The sequence below is a fragment of the Theileria parva genome, chromosome 1 (genome assembly GCF_000165365.1).
Source record: "Theileria parva strain Muguga chromosome 1, complete sequence, whole genome shotgun sequence".
Lineage (NCBI taxonomy): Eukaryota > Apicomplexa > Aconoidasida > Piroplasmida > Theileriidae > Theileria > Theileria parva.
Window position 1 is genome coordinate 1701017 of NC_007344.1, and position 22029 is coordinate 1723045.

Genomic DNA, 22029 nt, shown 5'->3' on the forward strand with positions numbered 1-22029 from the left:
ATATCCCCAATCTTATATAAAACATATACAAATATCACAGCCTTATAATTACATTAGCATTAAAAGTGTTTAAACTAAAACTGGTATTGATCGTCAAAAGGAACCAGTTTATTGCTATTATTGTTCTTCAAATCAACAACATGCATTAATCTACACAAACTCGATCCTACATGGACTGGTTTTCCAGCCATCAGGCCTCCTGCTGGCGACTTCAGGTTATCGTAAGCACCACGCTGAGAAGCCTGCATAAGAAACTTCATTGTCGACTCAAAGGACATTTGCAGCAAAGGAGAAGTGTGTTTTGCCATTCCATATCTTGTAAAAGTTCTAACGTCACCTAAACAATGAAATTTACAGTGAAAATATGTAATTAATAGTATATTTTAGAGAATTGTATTGTATTGGAATTTACCTTTTTGAGTCATGAAATCAGCTATTAATGTGAGGTGTCTGTAGTTAACTTTAATACCGTAAACGGAAAAGACCTTTTGGAGTTCGGAAACTATGCATGATCGTGCAGCTTCAATTCCGTAGTACTTGAGAACGGTAGCCACGTCGTTCATCTTGATGAGGTTGAAATCCACAATTCCATCCTTCAGCATAAAAAGCCTCTTCAAGTTAGTCCCGTCACAGTGTAGTGTGTACTCTTCCTTGTCGTCTACAGTTTGAAATTCTATCCTAGATTGACGTATGCCATACGAGTCTCTCAATACCAGCTGTGATATTTCCTGCTTTAGCAGTGGTAGGAGATCCAAAAAGCTAAAAAGTAAAAATAAGTAAAAATAAACTTACTATGGACATTTTAACACGGGCCAGCCAAACTTTAAAACCATGGTTGATGTTTCCTCAGAAAATTCCAGCGATTTAACAAATTGGAAAACTAATCATAAGTGAAGGTGGTTTTAGATAATAAAATAACTAATTGATAAAATTACCTTTTCTATTAATTGAGAATAATCTTTGATTTCCTGATTTAATTCCTGAGCTTTCACTCCTTATTCTGGTTGGGGATGCAGATGGTGAACTTAAGTCATCAACTCCTGACACAATATCATCTTGTTCATCTAGGTTCATTAAATTAGGATCATCAGGTTCCTTATCCAAATCCATAGAACCGTCTTCCAATGTTGCAGAAGATGATTGTGACGAATTTAAAGGCATGCATTCTTCTTCCTCTTCCTCCTCCTCTTCATCAGAATCTTTGTCATCTTCATTTTCCTGATCCTCTACTTCATCATCATCAGACTCATATTCGTCATCACCTTCTGATTCGTCTTCTGAACTTTCAGTTTCTTCTTCACTTTCTTCAACAAACTCATCCTTCTCTTCTCTTTCGTCCATTTCTTCGTGAGAATCATGGTCGGATTTATCCATTAGATCAGCTTCAGACTCTAAACTATCTTCTGCCTCACGTTTCTTTGGAATATCATTGGATGAGCCACTTGCTAATATCATTTTCCTAATTCTCGTTGATAGTTTATCCCTCTTCACAATCTGTTTCTGCATTACAAACATGTTCCAAAACTCCTCTAGCTGGTCTGTCTTATCTGAGAGTTCAAATGGCACATTGATGTCCATTGTCACTATCATCTGTCCCATAACTCTTTTCATGAACGAGCTAAGTAAATTGTATGAGCACACTTTAACAATGTCTCTTGTATTAAAATGCCCAATTACTTTCCTAAACAGGTTAAAATCGTCAAATTGTATCGTTGCTACGTACTCCCACTCCTTCTCTGAGTTCTTGTTCACGTATACGCTAGTCTCCATACCCACTGATTGCACAATGTCTGACAGGTAAATCATCCTCAGTGCATTTATGGCGTTTTCAGCGTTCTCAGCAATTTCATCTTCATTTTTTCCCAGAATTGGAACTGAGAAATAGGGTGTGGAACAGTGTGAAGTGTTTTGAAGGATTTCTATCAATCTGGGGATACCCAGAGTTACATTTGCTGCACCATGTCCAGCCAGATGAAATGTGTTTAATGTCATTTGAGTTGCTGGTTCTCCAATTGACTGACCTGCTATACATCCTACTGCTTCTCCTGGCTCACATTTACACTTCTCGTAGTAAGCTTTAAAATTACTATCAGTTTCAGAACTTTTATTGTAGGTGCCAGTTTCACAATTTCTCAAATACAACCTTGCTCCATTATCCAAACCATCTTCCTTTTCATCCAACTCCATTGAATCGGGATCAGAGGATTTTAGATTTTTTGGATCATTTGACCACTGGTATATCTCATTAACTTGGAGGTCTTGTAACTGTGACAGGTAAGAGCTTTTGCACACATCAATTCCATCTTCTCCATACTTAAATTGTATTATGTTACAGTTTGAATCTCTAACTGTTGAATCATAGCACACTATCACATCCTCCATTGCCTTCAAAACACATCTTTGAAGGTATCCCGACTTTGCCGTTTTAACACATGTATCTACTAAACCTTCTCTTCCCGACATACAGTGGAAAAAGTACTCTTGCGGTCTCAGGCCTGTTAGGAAACGGTCAGAAATAAATCCTCCTGCTCTTGATCCGAAATCTCCGAATGCAAAACATGGCAATGTTCTCACTGACGGCATCACTGGCACTCTCTTCCCTTCCAATGTCTGTTGCGATAGTGCACAGGATATCATTGCAAAGTTAACCTTACTTCCCTTTGCTCCCGTTGACACCATTGTTGCAAATCCGTTTCTTGGGAATTTAACCACTGTGTTATCCACCAGTTCGTTAATATGACTCGACACTGAGACTATGTTATTCTGGAAGAACCTATCGAATGTTGAGAGCAGGTCATTCTCTCTTGGGCTATTACACACCATTTTATAAAACTTCATGCATGTATTATATGAGTCTCCCAACTTATAATTTGCTCCATTATTGCCATTCGTTAGTCCATTTTTATTCAGTGTGCTTGATAATTCTGTAGAATCACCTTGTTTAGGTTCAGTTTTATCCACATCTGAATACTGAGCCAGCCAATTTGGGAATTTCAGCTGAACCAAATTCAAATTCGAGTCAGGGGGTAAATGTGCAAAATACTGTAAGAGCAAATTCCTAAGTTTAGTCACCTTTGAACATCTTTCAATCAGTTTACACATATATTTCTTAACAGGTTCTTCAACATTTTTGTTATCATTACACTTTGAAATTGAGGAAAACAATGTTAAAAGAACCTCTACAAATGAGCCAAAGGAATCTAAACCATCTAAATTCCCAAGTTTCACGTCTGACACATACTTCTTAACGGCATCATAAAACGGCCTAAAATCAGATACCAATTCATCCAATAACTTTTGATTATCGTTAACCGATCCATTATGACCACCGTTAGTGTTGGGGAGACTATTATCCGTATTTCTCGACAGTGATATAAACAACTCTTGCAAGTGGAGTCCCGTATATTTTATCCTTTTTAGTATTTTATTACGTTCAGATTCAGCAGTCTCTGTAAGCAAGAAATCCTTTGGACTACACGTAGCTCCTCTCATTTGCAAGAATGACGTAAACAGGTACGAAAAGCTGTTTAGCAGCATCCCACACACTCTGGGGCCAAGCAGCTCGTATATTAGGTGTGTCAGACCGTATGAACTTGCTCCAAACTGCGATTTGTCCAGCACTCCTTGCAGTAATTCCGAATTTCTAATTATAATCGTCGATTCCTCCTTATCTCCGTCATATGATCCTCCCCACGCATCTCCTGGTGTTTGTGACTTAGATTGCAGGTTAATTCCCCTGTATTTATTGTTTTCTTCACCGTCTCCTAGTCCAACAGAAATATTATCAATTAATGTCTTCAACACACACGTTATCACCTAAAAATTATTTAAATTTTATAGATGAATGGGATAATATACCTGTTTCCCCGTGTATAGTTGTTTTGGGTACAGAATTGCTGGTTGGTCTAGATGGATTTTAATGTTTCTGTTAGTTATTTTACGTGAGAACGGATCAGATAAAACCTTTAGTCTTTTCGCCAATTGATGCAATTGCACATCTAGTTTAATATCCTCTTCCACAAAGTGTAAATCCTGCTTACTCAGGTACATCAACGAATTGGTGCTTATAAATGAGTTGAATGACAAGTACACCAGGTTGAAGAACTCAGATTTTGTGAAAAAAGTATCTCTGCTCGTAAGTAAAGCTCCTCCTTGACAGTGATCCTGTATTAGCCCTCTTATTGGCTGGCCGTTTTTTGGCACTACAAATTGGCAATCTGCATTTGCTATCAGCTGTGCTTCTGACTGTGATAAGTAATCTTGTGGAAGGTGGACATTCATCTCATCTCCATCAAAATCTGCGTTATATGTGCTACAGTTTACATAGTTAAGTCTGAAAATCTTCTGATTTGTGAGTATCTTTACAAAGTGTGCCATAATTCCTGGTTTATGTAATGTTGGTTGTCTGTTCATTAATACTACATCTCCGTCCAGTATATGCCTGTATACTATCTTTGTTGCATTTCCTTCTGATAAACCTACTAACAGTAATTTGGCTTTTGCAACTCTTTCATTGTAGGTTAATGCTGACAAATTGTAAATCTTTCCGTTAGTGTCTCTCAGCATCTTTGCTCCTGGGTATACCTTTGGTCCATTTATAACCAGTTTTCTCAAAAAGTTTACGTTATATTTAGTTACATATTCTGGAACTGTGAGTTCCAATGCAAACTTCAGTGGCATTCCCATCTGGTTTGTATCTATAAAACAGTCGGGTGCTATTACTGTACGTGCTGAATAATTTACTCTCTTTCCTAGCATATTTTGTCTCACTGTTCCAGTTTTATGCTCCATTGTCTGTTTTATTCCCGGTCTCGGGTTACCATTATCCATGTATGATGACAGTTTCTTCTGCAAGTTTAATATCTGGTCTCTTATTGCTTCATTCAAGTCCTTATAGTCCTTTAGGTAATTATCAAATTGTTCCAATTGCTTCTCATCAATCTTATAGTTCATTTTTGACAGATATTCCACCAGGCTCAGTTTTCCTGCTTTCGGTTTCACTTCATTATTCACTCCGTTCAATTGTTCACTAGCATCACTAGCACTATCATTAGAGTTTGTTTCCTCGCTATAATATTTAAACTGAAGCAACAGTTTTACAAACTCATTTGTCATCACTATGTCTAGTAGTGCTGTTGATCTCGAGTGTAGTACTATCTGTTTATCTGCTGTTACTAAGGGTGGTCTGAACCTGTTGGCTGACACTCCCATGCAGTCCATGAAGAATATTTTATATCCGTGTAACCTTGATTGTGGGAACAAATGGTTCAAAAATTCCGACTCCTTTCTGAACAATTCATCTAGATATGGTAATAGGTGGAATGATTGTAAATGCACCATGTTTACTGACTTCCCTGTTTGGTTTAGGCTTTTAAGTGAGGATGAAGTGATATCCTCGCTGACTTTATTTACCAGTTCAAGCATCTTTTCTTCTTCCTCATTTTTATCATTTTGTTCACTCCTCAAGGCTTTCCATCTTTCATATGCGTCAGGTTCACCATACTCATCTTCAATAAATTGTTTTAAACTTTTAATAAGTTTGGGTGGATTATCTTTTTGGTGCCATGATACTTCAATATACGATAAATCAGATGAAGGTTTTATCATCACCTTGCCTTTCCCTTCACAATAGCTACATCCGCACAATTGTGCAGCTTCATTAAAAAACCGATCTCTTATCTCATTCCAAATATTGGAATCATGCTTCATCTCTGTATGATTATGTAAAAATTCACTTTTGTTTCCATTCCTTTTATTCATCATGCGTTCTCTTCTTTTCAATCTGTGCAAAAGATAATTGACTATTTTATCTCTCTCTGCCGCGTTTTCCTCTCCTACACATTTGTTAAGTTTAAAAACCTACTCTCTTCGTTCATGCTTAGGATTTTATCTAATATAATCATGTCCCGCATATTTTCTGATTGCGAAGCCTCAAAAAGCACCGTGAATTTCTCCAACGTTCTATGCTTCAACCTCAAATTTCCGCAGTAGAAACACACCTACACAAAATAATCACTCAATAACATACCGCCTTTAGTAGTTTGCAAAGACTATTAATCATCATTGGGTGAAACAGCGGTATTGCGAAGTTGATATGGCCTAAATGCCCATCACAGTTTGTCATTTCGTTACACGTTGAGCACAGTCTGTAGATCTCTGTTGATCCCATGGACGGATCATATATACAGGACTTTCCTGCAGATTCGTGATCGATTCTCCCAGCATTTTTGATTTCAGAACACGACAGCGACTTTATTTCAGCACTCGACAGAAATGAAAAGGACAATCCATTGACTTCCGTCGACACTGTGGATTCGTAGTTCTTCATTTGGAACAGTTCAAATTTAGATTAAAGCACAGAATCCCATCAAATTACTTTATTTAATAATATAACCATAATATTGAGTGATTCTAATGAGATATGAGTCTAAAAATATAAAAATCTTAAATTTGGTAATGTGCATCTCAAAAGTATCTAGTTTATTATATTACAACAAATATTTTACAAGATTCCAATATAAATTATTAGTATATATAGATTTAATACAAATTAATCAAAATTGATTTCCACTCCTTGATATCTAGGAATAACATTCACCTCATATTAACCAAGACTATTCACACCTTAATTCAACAGATTACCGTAAATTTACAATAATAATAAACTTAAAGCAATTGTAATATCAGGAATCTGACAAGAACAGTAATTAAAATGAGTATAAAGTATAATGATAAAGATATTTATATGTAAAGTTTTAAAGGGTACAAAATCACTTGAAGCTAGGTTTCTTAAAATGACTCATTAGGGGATCTGTTTCGTCAAAATCCTTCGGTTGGCTGTTCCAAAGTGATGCTCCTCCACTCACACCTACCGGATTACTGTGCGGTCCACTGCTGGCGGCAAAACCAGAATCCTCAAATGTTGTGCGTGGAGAGGTAGGGGTGGGTGGTATTCCTGTAACAAGCCTTTGGAACCATTCCGATGCGTTATTTGCTGCCTAAAACATTAAATTATAAAGTTGTTGATGTACGTGTGATAATTGGTTTGCGAACTTCTGTGCTCCTACTTTTGCTTTTGCTTCTTTATCTTCCCACCATTCCGGGTCCTGTACTTGGGAGGCTAATTTCTTACTTTTATCTTTGAACCACACTTTCCCCTAATAATTTATTATAAAATTTAAACTAACACTTTCAAATACTCCTTTCGCGTTATCAAAAACCTGACTTGACTGTATATCTGATACTGCTCTTTCTGCGTTAGCGCAGGCTGTTTGAACGAAAGACCCGAATGTGGTTCCTAGAGAATTAAATACATCTGAGTGGATCAAATTTGATGAGTATGGCAACTTCTTTTTCGAATAATTTTTCTTTGTTTCTCCGGGGTTAGACTCTGATTCTGTTGATGTGTTTGTATAGTAGTCAGACATTTGGGATTCAGGCTGCAATGCCACAACAGGATCAAGTGCTGGGGGCACTGGAGTTCCATCGACAATTGCTCTTAGGCGTCTTCTGTAGTAAGCTGCTCCTTCTGTTTTATATCTGGATGTTATTGGCAAATCCATTATCTTATATTCGTCAAAAAATGCCTTTAAATTGGCGTTTCCACCGTGTTTCATGTATTGAAGCTGCCTAGAGGTCCACGAATCCATCGTAATGCTCTTCACGAAGCTAATTTGAAGCCCAAATCCCCTAAATTTAAATATTTTAAAATTATAACTAATTACCTATGGATTCCCGAGCATGTAAGACATATGAAACTTCCGTGAGATAAAGATGCCCATGTTGGACCAACTGATCCGCAATCAAAACAAACGTTATTACTTTCAATGGCCAGTAATTCGTGGAGGTGAATAATTTCTTTGCCTTCGGCCATTTTTACAGGCTTTTAGTTAAATATTGTACGATTAAAAAGTTTTAATAAACTTCAGACGATAGTTTAATCCAATGATCAACTTTAAAACCTTAGAAATAAAAATTGTATTTAATTAAAAATTTAATTTACAAAAATATAAATGAACTGGCAGTTATACCAAATCTTGAAAGTGTGAGGCATATTATTGTTGACCCATGCGCCTTTATTGTACCATTTTATTTTACACTACTAACTAATTTACATCTATTAATATGTTTTAATTTTAAATTTTATAAATCCTTATTAACTGAACATGAAACGTGAAAATGTGCAATTTTAAAGCAAATTACTATACAGTTTACAAGAGGAACTCTTCCATGAGTACTTGAGCGCTTTTATAATAATCTTCCAGCGTTGATTCATTTTCAATTATTACATCTCCCCAGTCCAACAACTTATCGTAAGGCGTTTGTGACCTATGTTTTTACATTAACTCTATGGACTTACTTCATTATATTTATATAAATATCCTTGGATATTTCTGAATTTCTAGTCTGACACCTTTGCAGTCTAGTTTCCTCGCTTGCTGAACATACTATTATTGGCGCGCACACCCATGATAGATGTGTTTCATAAAGTAGCGGCACCTCTATTACTATAAATCAATTATTTATATTAATTTTATTACCTAACAATTCCTTCCACTTTAGAATCTTATATTTTACAACTTCCCAGACTATTTTGTATATAATGTGTGTATGTAAACATTTGTTAAGCATGTTGAGCTTAGATTTGTCATTATAAACAATCTCTCTTAAAACTGCCTTGTCTATTTGTCCATCATCTTTTAAAATAATCTCCCCAAAACTTCTTACTAGATTTCTATATCCTACTGTGCCAGGTACCAGAAACTATACAAATTTTAAACCAATATTACCTTACTTGACGTCCTATACTATCGGAATCAATTACATAAAACCCTTGTAAATTTAAAAATTTCCCTAAAAGTCCATAAATAACAAACAAAATACCCAAAGTAGTCTTTCCAGCACCTATTCCCCCTGTTATTGCTGGAATACATAACCTTCTTCCTAATACGCTGAAAAATATACCGATAAATCCATAAGAAATATTTTTAAATGATAACGATGCCTAAAACAACATTATTTGTTGGTTATTTACTCATGGATAACATTTTTTGACAACATACCAATATTGCAAAGATTAATAGAAGGAAAAAATACTTATTAATGCAACGATTGCGATTATAACACAATTTTTTGAGGTAAATAGTGAATGGAATAAGGGATAGGAGTATGAAAACATCCAGAAGAATTGTTATACTTCTATCCATCAAATGCTCCAAACACAAATTGTTTAAAAAATATTAGTTGATATTCGACCAAGCTAAATAAAACTCATTTCAAAATTTATCAATTGAGCTTTGTCAAAATCACGTTTATATTCGGCACTATTTTTATACCCGAAACTAGAACTCATAAATGTTATAAATTAGCTAAAAATTGATTTTAAAACATTATAACTCATTTTAAAATTTGGATAATTTTATATTTGGCTCATGTGTGTTTATTCCAAATATTATACAATAAATAATTATGCTTCACTGGTATTCATTGATTCTAACAATTTTTCAACGGCGCTGGCTTTATTCATGATCCCATCTTGAACTACTTTACATTTTGGGCACTTCATATCTGTAGAATAGGCCTCAATTATGCACCTCTCACAGAAATAATGCCCACATGATGTTACTACTGGGTTCATATCAGTTTTCCATAGTTTTTTGCATGACAAGCAACAGAACGGTATCTTTAGGCCTTTAGCTTTGAATTTGAATAGTTTTTTCACCTTTTCATCCACTTCTTCACAGCAACTTTCTGAGGATTCTGAGTCATCTGAATCTGAGCACGATGAATCAGAATCTTCTAAATCTTCCGAGTCATCCTCCTCCTCATCGTTATCACCTTTTGAATTCGACTGCATTTTCTTATGCCACCTATCTAGTTTTTTCTGCATTTTTAATCTTTTTTTCGCCTGTTCTTCCTCCCATTCCTTCTCTAGTTGCCAGCCAGATTTATAATCACTTCTATCATGTAGAAACTTACAGGTATCGCCAAATCCGCAATAACCTGTTTCTTTATAATCTTTGCAAATATCTGGTTGATAGTCGATACGAAGAGTTGTTCTCACGTTTGTTGCTGATGCTCTCACTGGTCCATATAGTCCAGTGTATTTTGATGCCGCTATACTATCCTTTTTAACGTTCATCACTGGCTTGTAGGCCCCTTTACCTCGATATATATTAGGTTCAAGTTCTCCAGCAAGTATTTTATTACCTATTTCCAGGTTCCTTTCCAGTATGCTTCTGTGGTCCATGGACCTATCAGTATCTATTTCGTATGTTGACGTGGCTCTGTTAATTGGCTCATCATTCGACTAAATCAAGATTATTATTAGGTTAAATACCAGTAAATCAACTATATTTGAGTCTGATGGTATAAAATCCTTCTTTCCATTAGGGTTTGTTTGATTACTCTGAAATAATTAATGATTCATTGAATATTGAATCCATACCGTTACACAAATCTTCGAAATTGTTCTTTTTTTGAACAATTTAACATTTCCCGATGCGTTTAATTTGTGTTCTAAAAATAATTTTATACAAAAACTTTAAATAAATGTAAAATAAACAAATAATTACCTGTTTCCTCATTATCTTCCAATTCTTCTGATTTGCGATTCTTCAAAGAAGATAAATCCCTCTTTTTAAACATGATATAATATATATAATATTTAAAACATATTAACTTTTATTTTTTTAATTTGAATTTGAAACGTATATTATGATTCCTTAGTTGTAATAGTGCACAAAATTAAAGCTCTAAATATTAACACATTAAAACATTTTTTATTCCATTCATAAGACTCTTTCATTAATTTTAATAATTACGATTTTCCAAATAAAACAGTCCAATCTTCGAATTATTTTTTACATCACCTATTCAATTCTTTAACAACAGTACCCTTCTGAAACCTTTATCTATTCTATGGTATCACATAATTACTCTTGAAACATTAATAAGTACATATATTGAATGTGTTTCTGTTGTAAGTGGGTTATTTCTACTCTTCCTTCTTATCCTGAGGTTGCTGGTTTGCATCAATTACTAGATTGAGCAGTTTCGTACACTCGTCAACCACAGTTGACCACTTGATTTTGTTTTGGATAGATTCTCTGCAGTTTTTCTTAATAACCTCACACTGGTTAAACACATTCGAGTAGATATCATCCTGGCTAATCGAGTTGATGCTTGAGGCCAAATCGGAGGATTGGAATACATCTTCGTAGCTTTGGTATGAATCGCCCATGATACTTGATACTGTTCCAATAGCATTATCGTTTGATTCAATGATTCGAGTGATGTTTGAGTCATTCCACATGTTTACATTTCTTGTCACCAATGACTCATTTCTCTTATCATTTTCATAGTTGACGTTGTTGTCCTGTTCATATACATTTAAGTCATTATCGTAATGGTCATTGTAGGGATTCAATCCGTTATTGTAGATGCTTAGGTTGTTGAACTCGTTCAGATTGTTCCCTATGTGTTTGTCGTACAACTTGAGGATCGAGCAGTTCCTTTCACTCATGTTGTCATCTGGGAATTAATTAATTTATTATTATTTTATATACATTTAGTTAACTATTTTAGAAAATTTTCTTTTCAATTACCTGTGTAATCTACTTTTGGCATTGATATTAACTTGTACCACTCATAGATCGGGTCGTTTTCGCAATTCTGGTTGTTGTTGTCAATTGAGTTGATGCTTTTAAATGATTCAGTTTCCATTCCTTCAGCAGTATTTCCAAAGTTGTTTGTTATAGTGCTCTTTATGTCTCTTTTACAACTTCCATCCTTGCATATCCCTCCATTGATCAAGTCAGTGTTATTTGGTAGCAAGTGGTCCTTTTCTGTTGATTTGTTTTTCCACTTGATTGATGACCATGATTTAATGTTACCAGAGTCATACAAATCTACAGTCGGTTCTTTAATTCCTTGTTTCTTACCTTTACTTTCTAACTTGCTCAATGTCTTTTCCAGGGCTTTGGCGCCCTTTTCCTTCTGGAAACAGCCTACTGAGACGTTTCCTGAGGTGATTGACTTGATGTTGTCCACCATTCTCACGTGTGCGAACTCCGGAATGTCGAGGCCGACCTTCTTCGGTAGCACGTATTGTTTCGGTACTCTGTATTCTGCCAACCCGTGGACCAGGTGACAGTAGTACGTCTTGCATTTGCCCAACCTGTAATCTTTGCACACTTCAGTTTTATACACCAGTGGGTGATAGTGTATCTCCTCGTATGAATGTGCAAACGAACAGTTGTTTCCTCTTGGGCACGAGTTTCTTATTACTGTGGTTCCTTCGCCCAGCTCGACGTCTGGGCAGCATTGCGGTATGTATCTTAGTATTGATGAATCTCTCAGGTAGAATGGGCATCTACGTGCCCAGTACAGGTTATGCGAGTAATTACACCTTTCCACCCCAAAGTCACACTTCATAGAAGAGGCCAGAGTGCACACTTTTGTTCGGAATCTTTCCAAATCCTCTTCGCTAAGTATTGGCATTTTTGCTTGAATCTTAACTTGTTTTCAGTTAATGTTTTTATACTACAATATGATTTGTGATTTACGATCGATATTGAATATTTTACAAAACTGCATTGAGAATAGAATTTACGAAAGTAGAACTACTTTAGATTGTCAAGTTGATTTCTTGACAATCTGGCATCCAATTTTGTTCTTATTGGCTTGAAAAACGTATTACGTTACTATTTTTAAAATTTTATGTTTGAATTCCTCTAAACTAAAGGAGCCTTTACTTTACTGTTAGATTTGGTTTTGAACTATCAAAAATGATTTTTTTCTGTTTTTATCTTTCAGGTGTCAACTTCATTACTTCTGAGGGGAGGCATAATATACGACTTCAAATTTCGGATTAAAAAACGAATTAAATGGGATAAAAATAAAACTTTAAACAACTAAAACAAATAAGATCAAGGAGTTTTCATTTGTTTGCTAATAAATCTAATTTTTTGAAAATTGAAAAATAAAAAACTCCAGCGATATGGAATTGACAAATGTAATTTTTTGTATATATTAAATTTAAAGAAAAGAAAAGTTATTTAATATAAATATAATAAAATCTAATAATTAATATCTCTGAAATGATTTAAACTAATGACAGGCGAAAACAACTGGAAATTTTCTGATGGTGTGTCGTTGCTGCTGCAATGATCAGAAATATATAGATCTTGTCTGTAGATGGTGGATGAATTAAAAAATTTTGATAAAAGAACAGATTTCTGGGTGTCCAATTTTAGAAAAAAATTTATCTCCTTTTATATTATCATTATTTATTATGAATATAAATAAAAAAGTTAAAATTATATTACATTACATTATGGGCTTAATGTTTACTATGATGACATCTGTTAATGGCTTATCGTCCTTGTTTGTCGGAACCTATGTGTGTGTGAGGTGAATCTTTATTTAAAAAATTACGTGTTGTTTTGTATATTCCTACCTTTTCTATTGTTTGTACTATTTCCATTCCGCTCGTCACTCTTCCGAATACTGTGTGCTTTCCATCTAACCAGGGACAAGGGACTGTCGTTATGAAAAATTGGGATCCATTAGTATTTGGGCCTGAGTTTGCCATTGACAGCGTGAATGGTCTGTCGTGCTTCAGTGACGGGTGTATTTCATCTTCAAACTCGCTGCCCCAAATCGACTCTCCTATAAAATTTTATATCATTTTACGATAAAAATTTTAATTATTTACCTCCTGTTCCATCTCCTGTTGGATCTCCTCCCTGGATCATAAAATTTTTTATAACTCTGTGGAAAGTGCACCCGTTATAATATCCGTTTAGTGAGTGGACTGTGAAGTTCTCCACTGTCTTTTTGCACTCATTCAAAAATAACTTTACATGAATATCACCCTTATTTGTATGAATTATCGCCTCCTTAGCCAGCTTTCCTCCCTTGTCGACAACTGAAAAATTAAAATTCTCAGGGGAAAATACCTGTTTTTTCGCCCTTCTCCCCCTCGGTGGGCTGCTCACTATATACATCTCTTGTCTCCATTTCTTCATCGTCTGGATCCTTCTCGGTGAAAATATATATTCTAAAAAATTATTTATTTATGAATTCAAAAATTAATATAAATATTCATTACTTTGACTTTTGAAATGATGTCGTTATCAATATTGGCGGCAACACATCATCGTTTGAGTCAATTGACGGCTTATAACGTTTCTAATAACAAAATTAAAGAGAATTATTAAAATTTTAAACCAAATAAACACACCTTATCCAATACATGTTGTAATAGAGATATTTTCATATACCTTAAAGACGCTTCTGATTTACCAATCACTCTCACCAACTAAAATATTGTTAACATCAACATTCAACACTTATTATTCAATTCTTACCTTATTAGTTACTATATTCACAATCTTCACTCCTAGCATAGATGGGTATATTAGATAATTTGAGGAAGAGTCAAATAACAAATTCATGTATTCCCCCTCATCTTTTCCTGCTTTGTTTATTTCGTTCTCAATTGACTGTCTTCTCAAGAAATCTGCTGGATCAAAGTGTAAAATGGACTGATTTGGGTCAGTCTGCGCCACTGAGTACATTGTTACTGTCTCGTCATAAACTCTGAATAGCTTCATTGTTGCGAATCGGAATATTCTTATCATGCCATCATGGCAATACATTGCTACTAGGTTGAAATTTGGCGATAAACACATTGACACAACATGAGTATTATACTAAAATTTTATAATGATTTTGTTTTTACCTTTCTTATTTCATATAAATCTGTATCACTCTTCATTCTCACTCTGAATTCTTCTGAATATTTGGGGAACTTAAATGTTTCCACATCGTACAAATCTACATCCCCTAACCTGTTTGCCGTCAAGCACACTCCAGCTTTTGGGTTAAAAAGCATGATGTGTGGACTTTTTGTTCCGATTTCAAACTTCTGGACCATCGTCGATTGAAGTGTAGGCTTAAAAATGTGTACTTCTTGGTTTGAATTTAATCTAAAGCAATTGATAAACTTAAACTCTTACATTGAAACAACTGGATGTGGCGACGTTTCTGATGTTATAAACTCCAGACAAATGGGTACAAATTCAAGTTTTATTATGTTTACAAGGTCAAACGACTGGAAGTCGATATGTTTATAAGTCTTATCGTACGAGATACAACCTAGGTGAAGTCCGTCTAGTGAAGATCTCATCTGTATTATGGAGCCTATAATAACTTATCAGTTTAGTATAATACTTGTATGTGCAGTCAAATGTTTTACAAACTGAACTCCATCTGTATCGTAGTACCAGAACTTAATGCATCCATCATCACTACCCGTTGCTATGTAACGGGTTGTTTGGCTTGAAACAACTAAATTATTGTTAAGTAATCTATTAGGTAGTACCATGTTTTACGAATGTTCTATGTGTATAGCTTCTGCTATAAAAATTTGCAAACGGGAAGTGGCTTAAATAGAAGGAATCATCGAACTCAACTAAAGAAGATTTATAAATTTATTAAATTACCCTTCTTTTTCTTTTTTGGTGCTGGAATAGGGGCTGGTCCTACAAGTATTTATTATAAATTTAAATATAAGTACCGTATTCATCTTCGCTAGAAGATTCTGAGCCTTCGTCTGGGTTAGGCATATATAAATTACAAAAATAATGTTAAATTTTAATATTAAACAAATATTACAAATTTATGTTAACAATAGTAAATATATGGGTCTTCAATTTCTTATTCCTGATCATAGCACAATAATTAAATAGTAAAAACTAATTACTTCTTTAATATTATTTTACACATTCAAATTAAACTAAATTAAATATCTAAGTAAAATGATAGTTTTCATTTAATTTTTAAGAATATTATATTTTGTTTCCATTGATGGTAAGAATCTTTCTTAACAATTCATATCACCTTTTTAATTAAATCAATAACATTAAAAATTTTTAGGATTCTCAAAGGGACTTGCGTATCGGAATTTGGTTTTCAAAACTTTCAGAATCCTTTAGTAATTTAAAATCTCTAATTAAACAACATGAAGTATTTATATCTGGTGATTTCGAGTACTTTATTGACAATTATGATAACTTACTCCCGGATGATGTTTACAGATCATTCCGCCATCTTAATGATGTGATAGTTTTAACAGCAAATTTACCTTACCTTACACATTCTGACATATCATTTTCAAAGAGACCAACGGGTATTGATTTCTATATTATTATACAAAATATATTGTTAAATAAATTTACAATATATAATTTACAGACGTGGATTCACCAGAAGATAAAATAATTGACATATCGCCTCTCAGGTCATTCAGCCCGGTGAGTTTCTTATATAATCTGCCTAATTATAAAACTAAATATTAAGCAGTATTCAAGCCCTAAATATGAACTAAATGATGAAGGATTTAATGACTCCGTGATGGGAGTTGCAATAGTATTTATAGTTCTTACTACCCAAATTTTCAAAACGAAGGGTTTAGAAGATATTAAATCATATATTTCTGGGATAATGGACCGATTCAAGGTTCATAATCAAAAGATAAAGTTTGTTTTGGTGAATCATGGAATAAAAGATTTATTGTTGACAAATCAAGGCAGCCTTCCGAGATCATCAAAAGGAGTCCAAAAGGACAACCAATCGCTATCTTCAACCGTAAATGAGCTTGGAACTTACTTATTAGTCTACCACAATATTGATACATTTGAAACTGATGATAATGGAGACCTGGTATGATCGCATTCACTAACTAATAAACCATAATTGTTAGGCAAATATCGTCTCTCTCTCTGCTAAGTCTCTGAGGGCCAGCTATTCAAGAAGGAGAACTACAAAATTTAAATCTAAAAATAACCAGAAGCTAAATGATGAACCGGAATTGATCAAAAAAATGTACGTTTATATACACCTTCCAAACCGCTTAATAACGAATCATAGATGGATGTCCCAGCTTCTGCAAGTGCCGAACATAGGCAAAACCGAAGCTATCGAACTAATGAAAAAGTAAATCAAAATAAAATATTTTAAACGTTTAGGTATGGAAAACCATACGAAATGATAGAATCCTTGAAAAAATCCGAGGGGAATTTTTATTATGATTTAAAAAACATAGAAGTCCACGGAAAGAAAAGAAAAACGCTGGGGAAAATAACAACTAAAAGGTTTCTAAATTATGAATGTAAGATCAACTTTTTTTTAGATTGGCAACACTATATTCGAAATCATTGCTGCCTGATCAGATTCTATAATTTGTTATAACTTAACTAATCTTTTTTAATAAATTAATACATTTGAAAATAAAATTAGTCTATATTTAATGTACAATAGCAATTTTCTTAGTTTTTTCTATTATTTTGTCATTTCAATATCCCAACACACAAAAATTGAGATATGTTGGCGATTTACTAAATGGAGTTCAACTCCACCTGCCTATATTCATTTCTAGTAGTATGTGCAGTCTCATCCCTCTCAGTGTCCATCGGAACTGGAGGGGGACTGCTCTACGTCCCAATTCTAGGATTACTATACCATGATGTCGCTCTTGGAGTGTATTTGTCAAAGATTTCAATCCTAATAACCTCTTTTATAGGAACAACATACCATATATGCAATGATGCATATTTGTTAATAAAGTCTAGTAAATACAAATCTGATGAAGAATCGCATTCTGATTTAACACCTAAAACAGTCCAGCCCCCAAGGGTTTACTTCGTTTTAGCTGCTTCCCTGGTTCCATCATGTATAGTAGGTACAAACTTGGGAACCAGGTTCCACTTTTTCGCAAAGAGACACCTCAAGATCTTACTCACATCTGCAGTTGCCTTCTCCATGTTAGTCACATTTTTAAAGTTGTATTTAATATATAAAAATCGCAAAAATAAGCTAAATTTCCAACCGGAATCTAAAAATTTTGAAACTCCTACTATAGAAAATTCAAATGCTGAAGTCGTTAGCAAAAATTTCATATCACATATTCTCGAGCCATACAGTAACTCTAGTTTACATACAATTAAAATGAGGTCCATTTCACTCGCAATAATTTTATTTTGTATCATATTGTACTATATAGCCGTGAGATTTGAAGACTCTTTCACGCCGATTCCTATATTAGTTTTGCTCTGCACAATTGGAGTATATTTTTCAATCAAGTTGAGGATGTCATTCAGGTTATCAAAAGAATATGACGAGACAACGGACTCTGACAGCGACGAAGAAAGCCAAGTAAAAGAAAAAAAGGAAAGCAAGATTAGGAAATTCTTTGAAGAGGGAATACACATTATTTTATTAAATACAATGGTAGCGTTTTTCTCTGGATTCATGTCAGGCGCAATAGGAATCGGCTCAGGGATATTCCTTGTTCCCCTATTGCAATACCTAAATGTTCCACCACTTTCTTGCTCGGCTACGTCTAACTTGCTGACAATGTCAATGTCGATAGCGACGCTATCGAGATTTAGTTTCAAAATAGACTTATCCCGAGAAATGGTTATACCTCCAGTCTGTGGATCATTGTTAGGTACTTCTCTATCATTATTTTTCATAAGGTCCGTTATTCAGGACAAAATCACAAGGTTATTTATAAACGTCACTCTTCTTATATATTGCACTTCATCCATCATTGTAACATGGGCGATTTAATACTAAATTACAAAATTTTGTCACTTCAAACATTTTAAAATTCACAGCCAAGTAGGTTAAAATATCTGCGTTTTTTCCGAAAAAAGGAATAGAGATTTTAATACACGTGATTTAACGAGAAATTTGTTCGTTTAAATGGAGATTTTAATATGTAAATTTGTTATGAACATTTATATTTTATAATATATTTATTTATATTTGTTAAATGATTCGTAGTTAGAAGTTTATGGTGTGTTATACAATAACAATGTGTTAACTCACTTTAATATTCATTATATATAAATGTAAATATATAGTATTATGTTTATTATAACCATTTTTTGTAAAATATATGTAAATTTCTTGGTTTTTATACAACTGTTTTCCTTGGTATCAGGATTCCGCTCAAGTTTGTATAATAGATTAAACACATCATTTGTTTCTTATAATTTCCATAAAACTAACTCTTTAAATGGCAACTTTAACCAATGTGATGAATATTTAGATGGGTTTGTTGTTCCTAGCTCCTTTCAATCCCACGAGATAAGTAAATTGGATTCTATTGATAATGTTCGCACTTCAACAGGTTTGATTCTATATTTGTCATTTAACACTTAGATTGTAAAACCACAAAATCTTTAGAAGAAAATTTTGTCACAATTTCAGACTTAATTCAACGCTTAAATAAGTCTAAAGAATCCAACACACCAATAGGTGTGCCGTTTACAGTCAATACCAGAGGGTTTGTGCAGGAAATTAGACGTATAAACTCGCAAAACCTATACTTTATTGACATCAATGACGGCTCAACACTGGCAAATTTACAGATTGTAGTGAATCAAGCTAATAATTTTAAGGAATTAGAATCGCTGAAAAACGGAGATCATCTCTATGCAGTAGGAACAATGGACAGAAGAAGAGGAGTTCCTTCCGAAAGATCACTATCAGACTTCGATTTGTACATTAATCACAATAATCCAGAACATAAGCTAAAAATACACAAATATTCTGAAGATGACTTGGAAAATCCAGTTATCCCAAATATAGAATACTCTGACGAATATCTGAGAAAATATACACATTTTAGATTTAGAAATAAACAGTTCCGTTCAATTATCGCCATTAGAAGTGCTATAAAATCATATATTCACCAATTTTTCACAGTAGGTTTAAATTAAAATTTTAATGTTTAGAGTAATAAGTTCACTGAGGTGGATACGCCCTGTTTAACTCTCATGAATTGTGAAAATCTGGCACCGCTAACCGTAAGTTGCCTGAGTAATAAAAACAATTTAGCTAAAATCACCATGCATTGGAACAAACTCGGATTATGATAGTTATGAAAATACAGAAAAGGTATCTACCATCAATTATTTAATTTATAGAATATCCCTGTAAATTTGAGTTCAACTGGACAAATGGAATTGGAGTTTGCCTGCTATGGTTTAGGGAAAGTTTGGAAAGTAGGGCCTTCATTTAGAGGTGAAAGATCAGATGTTAGTTTTGACTTGTTTTCATCAATATTAACCTTAATTGTGTAGACTATAAGACATGCAAATGAGTTTTGGATGATCGAAGCTGAAATTCCAGATGCCACATTAACGGTACACATTAGTTCTATTATAATTTATAGGGAATGATTAACTTGATTCAAGAGTTGATTAGGGGGTGTGCAACATATATACTTCAAAATCATGAAGACTATGTAAAATATTTGAACAATTTTAATGATAAATACAAAGACTTTTTAGTTCATTTGGTACCTCTTAGAAGCATTTAATTGATTTGTAGTCAAATGCTAATATAAAAATGATAACATATGAAGATGCAGTAAGGATTCTAAATGAGGTATAATACAAAATTTCACTATTCATTAATTTAGACCAATTCTGGATTGGATAAACAAGATAAGGTGTTTGAATGGGGAAAGAGACTTTCTGAACCTCAGGAAAGAAGACTTCTTAAATATTTTCCCAATGATATTATCGCAATCGCCAACTTTCCAGAATCCATAACACCTTTTTACATGAAGTAATATCAGTTATATATTAAAAATGAATATAGGTCTAGTAGTGGAACTGATAAATCTGTTGAGAGTGGGAATTTAAAGAATACAGTAGAAAATTTTGATATATTGGCGCCATTTGGATATGAAATAGCAGGAGGCTCTATTAGAGAACATGAATATGAAGTTTTGAAAAGGTATTGAATGTAAAAATATAACATTATGTAGGAAGGTGAACGAAAGGAAAATTAGTGGAGAAGACTATGAAAAGTAGTTTAAATTATTAATAACGGTTCTTTAGATACTTGAATCTGAGAAAGAACGTTTATTTACCTCATGGAGGATTTGGGATAGGATTTGATAGACTGGTAATGTTGATGACGATGAAGGAAAACATCAGAGATGTAACACCATTTCCAGTGACTAAAGTTTAATATTTAATGTATATTATGGCCTAACATTTATAATATATTAGTGGAAGTATATTAATGGAATGTGTACTATTATCTTTGGAATTATTTGTATAATTTCATCTTTTCGTTGAAACCAGTAGTTGTTTCATCTACCAGTTCCAGAAATGGCATGTTATCTGAAACCTAATCATAATAAATCGTATGGACATACACTTGCCAAGGCTTTTTGTTGATTAATTATGTTCTCGATTAGGGAAAGCTCCTCATCAATGGATAGACTAATTATATTTATATGAAGTTAGTATACCAGTCTTTCATTTTTAAAGATTTGTTAAGGAAATCATGCATTAGATTGTTCATTCTGTAAATAAATTAGTAATATAAAAGTGCACTCTATATACGTGTATTGGACCGGAAACACTCGTTACTAGTAAATAATAAGTTTATTGAGATAAAAGTGTAACCTAGGAGGGAGCATCCTTGAGAAGTTGAAAGAATCAACTGGGTCTGTGTTAAAAGTTTTATATTGATTAGTGAAAGGACTCTCTATAAATGATACGTTAGTTAATAAGTATACGATTTCTGGAAAGAAAACTATCAGATAAATTGTTCCTAGTGGAATTTTGATTTTGTGTAAAGTAGTTTTCAGAATTGCTTGGATCAAATAAGTTATTGTAAGATAATGAAAAGGAATTTGAAGGAAAATCCATGATTAAATGCATTCAATACATAAAATAATAATTAAAATAAGGAAAATAATAAAGAATTGTTTATAATGGAAACTGGAGAAAATTATTTAAAGGAAACCCGGAAAATAAGGAAATTTTATCAATGAAAAATATAAATAAATATTAAAATCAAAATTTTAAAATAATGAATAACAGTTAGTTTAAAAAATATTTTGAAATTATAAAATAAAAACGAATTAATAGTGATTATAAATATTGTGTCAATAAATTTATTTTAAATTAGTTAGCAAAGTTATTTTTTAAAATA

The 22029-nt window shown here is 33.5% G+C and overlaps 10 protein-coding genes across 10 annotated transcripts; 3 read left to right on the forward strand and 7 right to left on the reverse strand.

Annotated features, from left to right (window-relative positions):
- Positions 1–32: 32 nt before the first annotated feature.
- Positions 33–6328, reverse strand: rpa1 (RNA polymerase Rpb1 domain 5 protein; the record flags this gene model as incomplete). The annotated part of the gene is made up of 7 exons (XM_761237.2): positions 33–337; positions 413–759; positions 793–880; positions 936–3816; positions 3859–5834; positions 5864–5999; positions 6029–6328. The coding sequence occupies 7 exons, from the start codon at positions 6326–6328 to the stop codon at positions 75–77; spliced, it is 5991 nt and encodes a 1996-aa protein (XP_766330.1). The 3' UTR covers positions 33–74.
- Positions 6329–6726: 398 nt separating this feature from the next.
- AGD6 (putative GTPase activating protein for Arf family protein) lies at positions 6727–8018 on the reverse strand. Its single transcript, XM_761238.2, has 4 exons — positions 7725–8018; positions 7188–7689; positions 7032–7157; positions 6727–6998 (listed from the first exon to the last, which is right to left on the reverse strand). Exons 1-4 carry the CDS (start codon positions 7871–7873, stop codon positions 6771–6773), a joined length of 1005 nt encoding a protein of 334 aa, XP_766331.1. The 5' UTR covers positions 7874–8018; the 3' UTR covers positions 6727–6770.
- Positions 8019–8186: 168 nt separating this feature from the next.
- Positions 8187–9276, reverse strand: coaE (dephospho-CoA kinase). Its single transcript, XM_061305074.1, has 6 exons — positions 9063–9276; positions 8884–9004; positions 8795–8853; positions 8541–8763; positions 8360–8507; positions 8187–8328 (listed from the first exon to the last, which is right to left on the reverse strand). The coding sequence occupies exons 1-6, from the start codon at positions 9204–9206 to the stop codon at positions 8211–8213; spliced, it is 813 nt and encodes a 270-aa protein (XP_061161646.1). The 5' UTR covers positions 9207–9276; the 3' UTR covers positions 8187–8210.
- Positions 9277–9412: 136 nt separating this feature from the next.
- On the reverse strand, positions 9413–10647 carry TpMuguga_01g00812 (uncharacterized protein; the record flags this gene model as incomplete). The annotated part of the gene is made up of 4 exons (XM_061305075.1): positions 9413–10309; positions 10340–10408; positions 10448–10518; positions 10575–10647. The coding sequence occupies 4 exons, from the start codon at positions 10645–10647 to the stop codon at positions 9467–9469; spliced, it is 1056 nt and encodes a 351-aa protein (XP_061161647.1). The 3' UTR covers positions 9413–9466.
- Positions 10648–10996: 349 nt separating this feature from the next.
- Positions 10997–13088, reverse strand: TpMuguga_01g02255 (uncharacterized protein; the record flags this gene model as incomplete). Its single annotated transcript, XM_761241.2, has 3 exons — positions 11943–13088; positions 11607–11909; positions 10997–11532 (listed from the first exon to the last, which is right to left on the reverse strand). The coding sequence occupies exons 1-3, from the start codon at positions 12499–12501 to the stop codon at positions 10997–10999; spliced, it is 1398 nt and encodes a 465-aa protein (XP_766334.2). The 5' UTR covers positions 12502–13088.
- A 225-nt stretch (positions 13089–13313) lies between these two features.
- Positions 13314–15676, reverse strand: PPWD1 (Cyclophilin type peptidyl-prolyl cis-trans isomerase/CLD family protein). Its single transcript, XM_061305076.1, has 13 exons — positions 15584–15676; positions 15510–15548; positions 15389–15478; positions 15238–15354; positions 15024–15207; positions 14747–14993; positions 14373–14717; positions 14246–14323; positions 14114–14193; positions 13962–14062; positions 13718–13930; positions 13460–13671; positions 13314–13398 (listed from the first exon to the last, which is right to left on the reverse strand). Exons 1-13 carry the CDS (start codon positions 15630–15632, stop codon positions 13330–13332), a joined length of 1824 nt encoding a protein of 607 aa, XP_061161648.1. The 5' UTR covers positions 15633–15676; the 3' UTR covers positions 13314–13329.
- A 74-nt stretch (positions 15677–15750) lies between these two features.
- Positions 15751–17276, forward strand: TpMuguga_01g00816 (uncharacterized protein). Its single transcript, XM_761244.2, has 8 exons — positions 15762–15876; positions 15943–16195; positions 16261–16319; positions 16369–16728; positions 16769–16890; positions 16936–17001; positions 17034–17159; positions 17198–17276. Exons 1-8 carry the CDS (start codon positions 15874–15876, stop codon positions 17244–17246), a joined length of 1038 nt encoding a protein of 345 aa, XP_766337.1. The 5' UTR covers positions 15762–15873; the 3' UTR covers positions 17247–17276.
- Positions 17247–18809, forward strand: TpMuguga_01g00817 (Sulfite exporter TauE/SafE family protein). Its single transcript, XM_761245.2, has one exon. It carries the CDS (start codon positions 17407–17409, stop codon positions 18634–18636), a length of 1230 nt encoding a protein of 409 aa, XP_766338.1. The 5' UTR covers positions 17247–17406; the 3' UTR covers positions 18637–18809.
- A 98-nt stretch (positions 18810–18907) lies between these two features.
- On the forward strand, positions 18908–21101 carry asnS (tRNA synthetases class II family protein). Its single transcript, XM_061305077.1, has 12 exons — positions 18908–19201; positions 19234–19778; positions 19809–19880; positions 19912–19971; positions 20001–20111; positions 20157–20219; positions 20249–20374; positions 20407–20463; positions 20498–20646; positions 20680–20817; positions 20849–20890; positions 20922–21101. Exons 1-12 carry the CDS (start codon positions 18937–18939, stop codon positions 21052–21054), a joined length of 1761 nt encoding a protein of 586 aa, XP_061161649.1. The 5' UTR covers positions 18908–18936; the 3' UTR covers positions 21055–21101.
- Positions 21102–21135: 34 nt separating this feature from the next.
- Positions 21136–21755, reverse strand: TpMuguga_01g00819 (uncharacterized protein; the record flags this gene model as incomplete). Its single annotated transcript, XM_761247.1, has 5 exons — positions 21136–21216; positions 21245–21311; positions 21341–21394; positions 21498–21579; positions 21611–21755. 5 exons carry the CDS (start codon positions 21753–21755, stop codon positions 21136–21138), a joined length of 429 nt encoding a protein of 142 aa, XP_766340.1.
- Between the last annotated feature and the right edge of the window lie 274 nt (positions 21756–22029).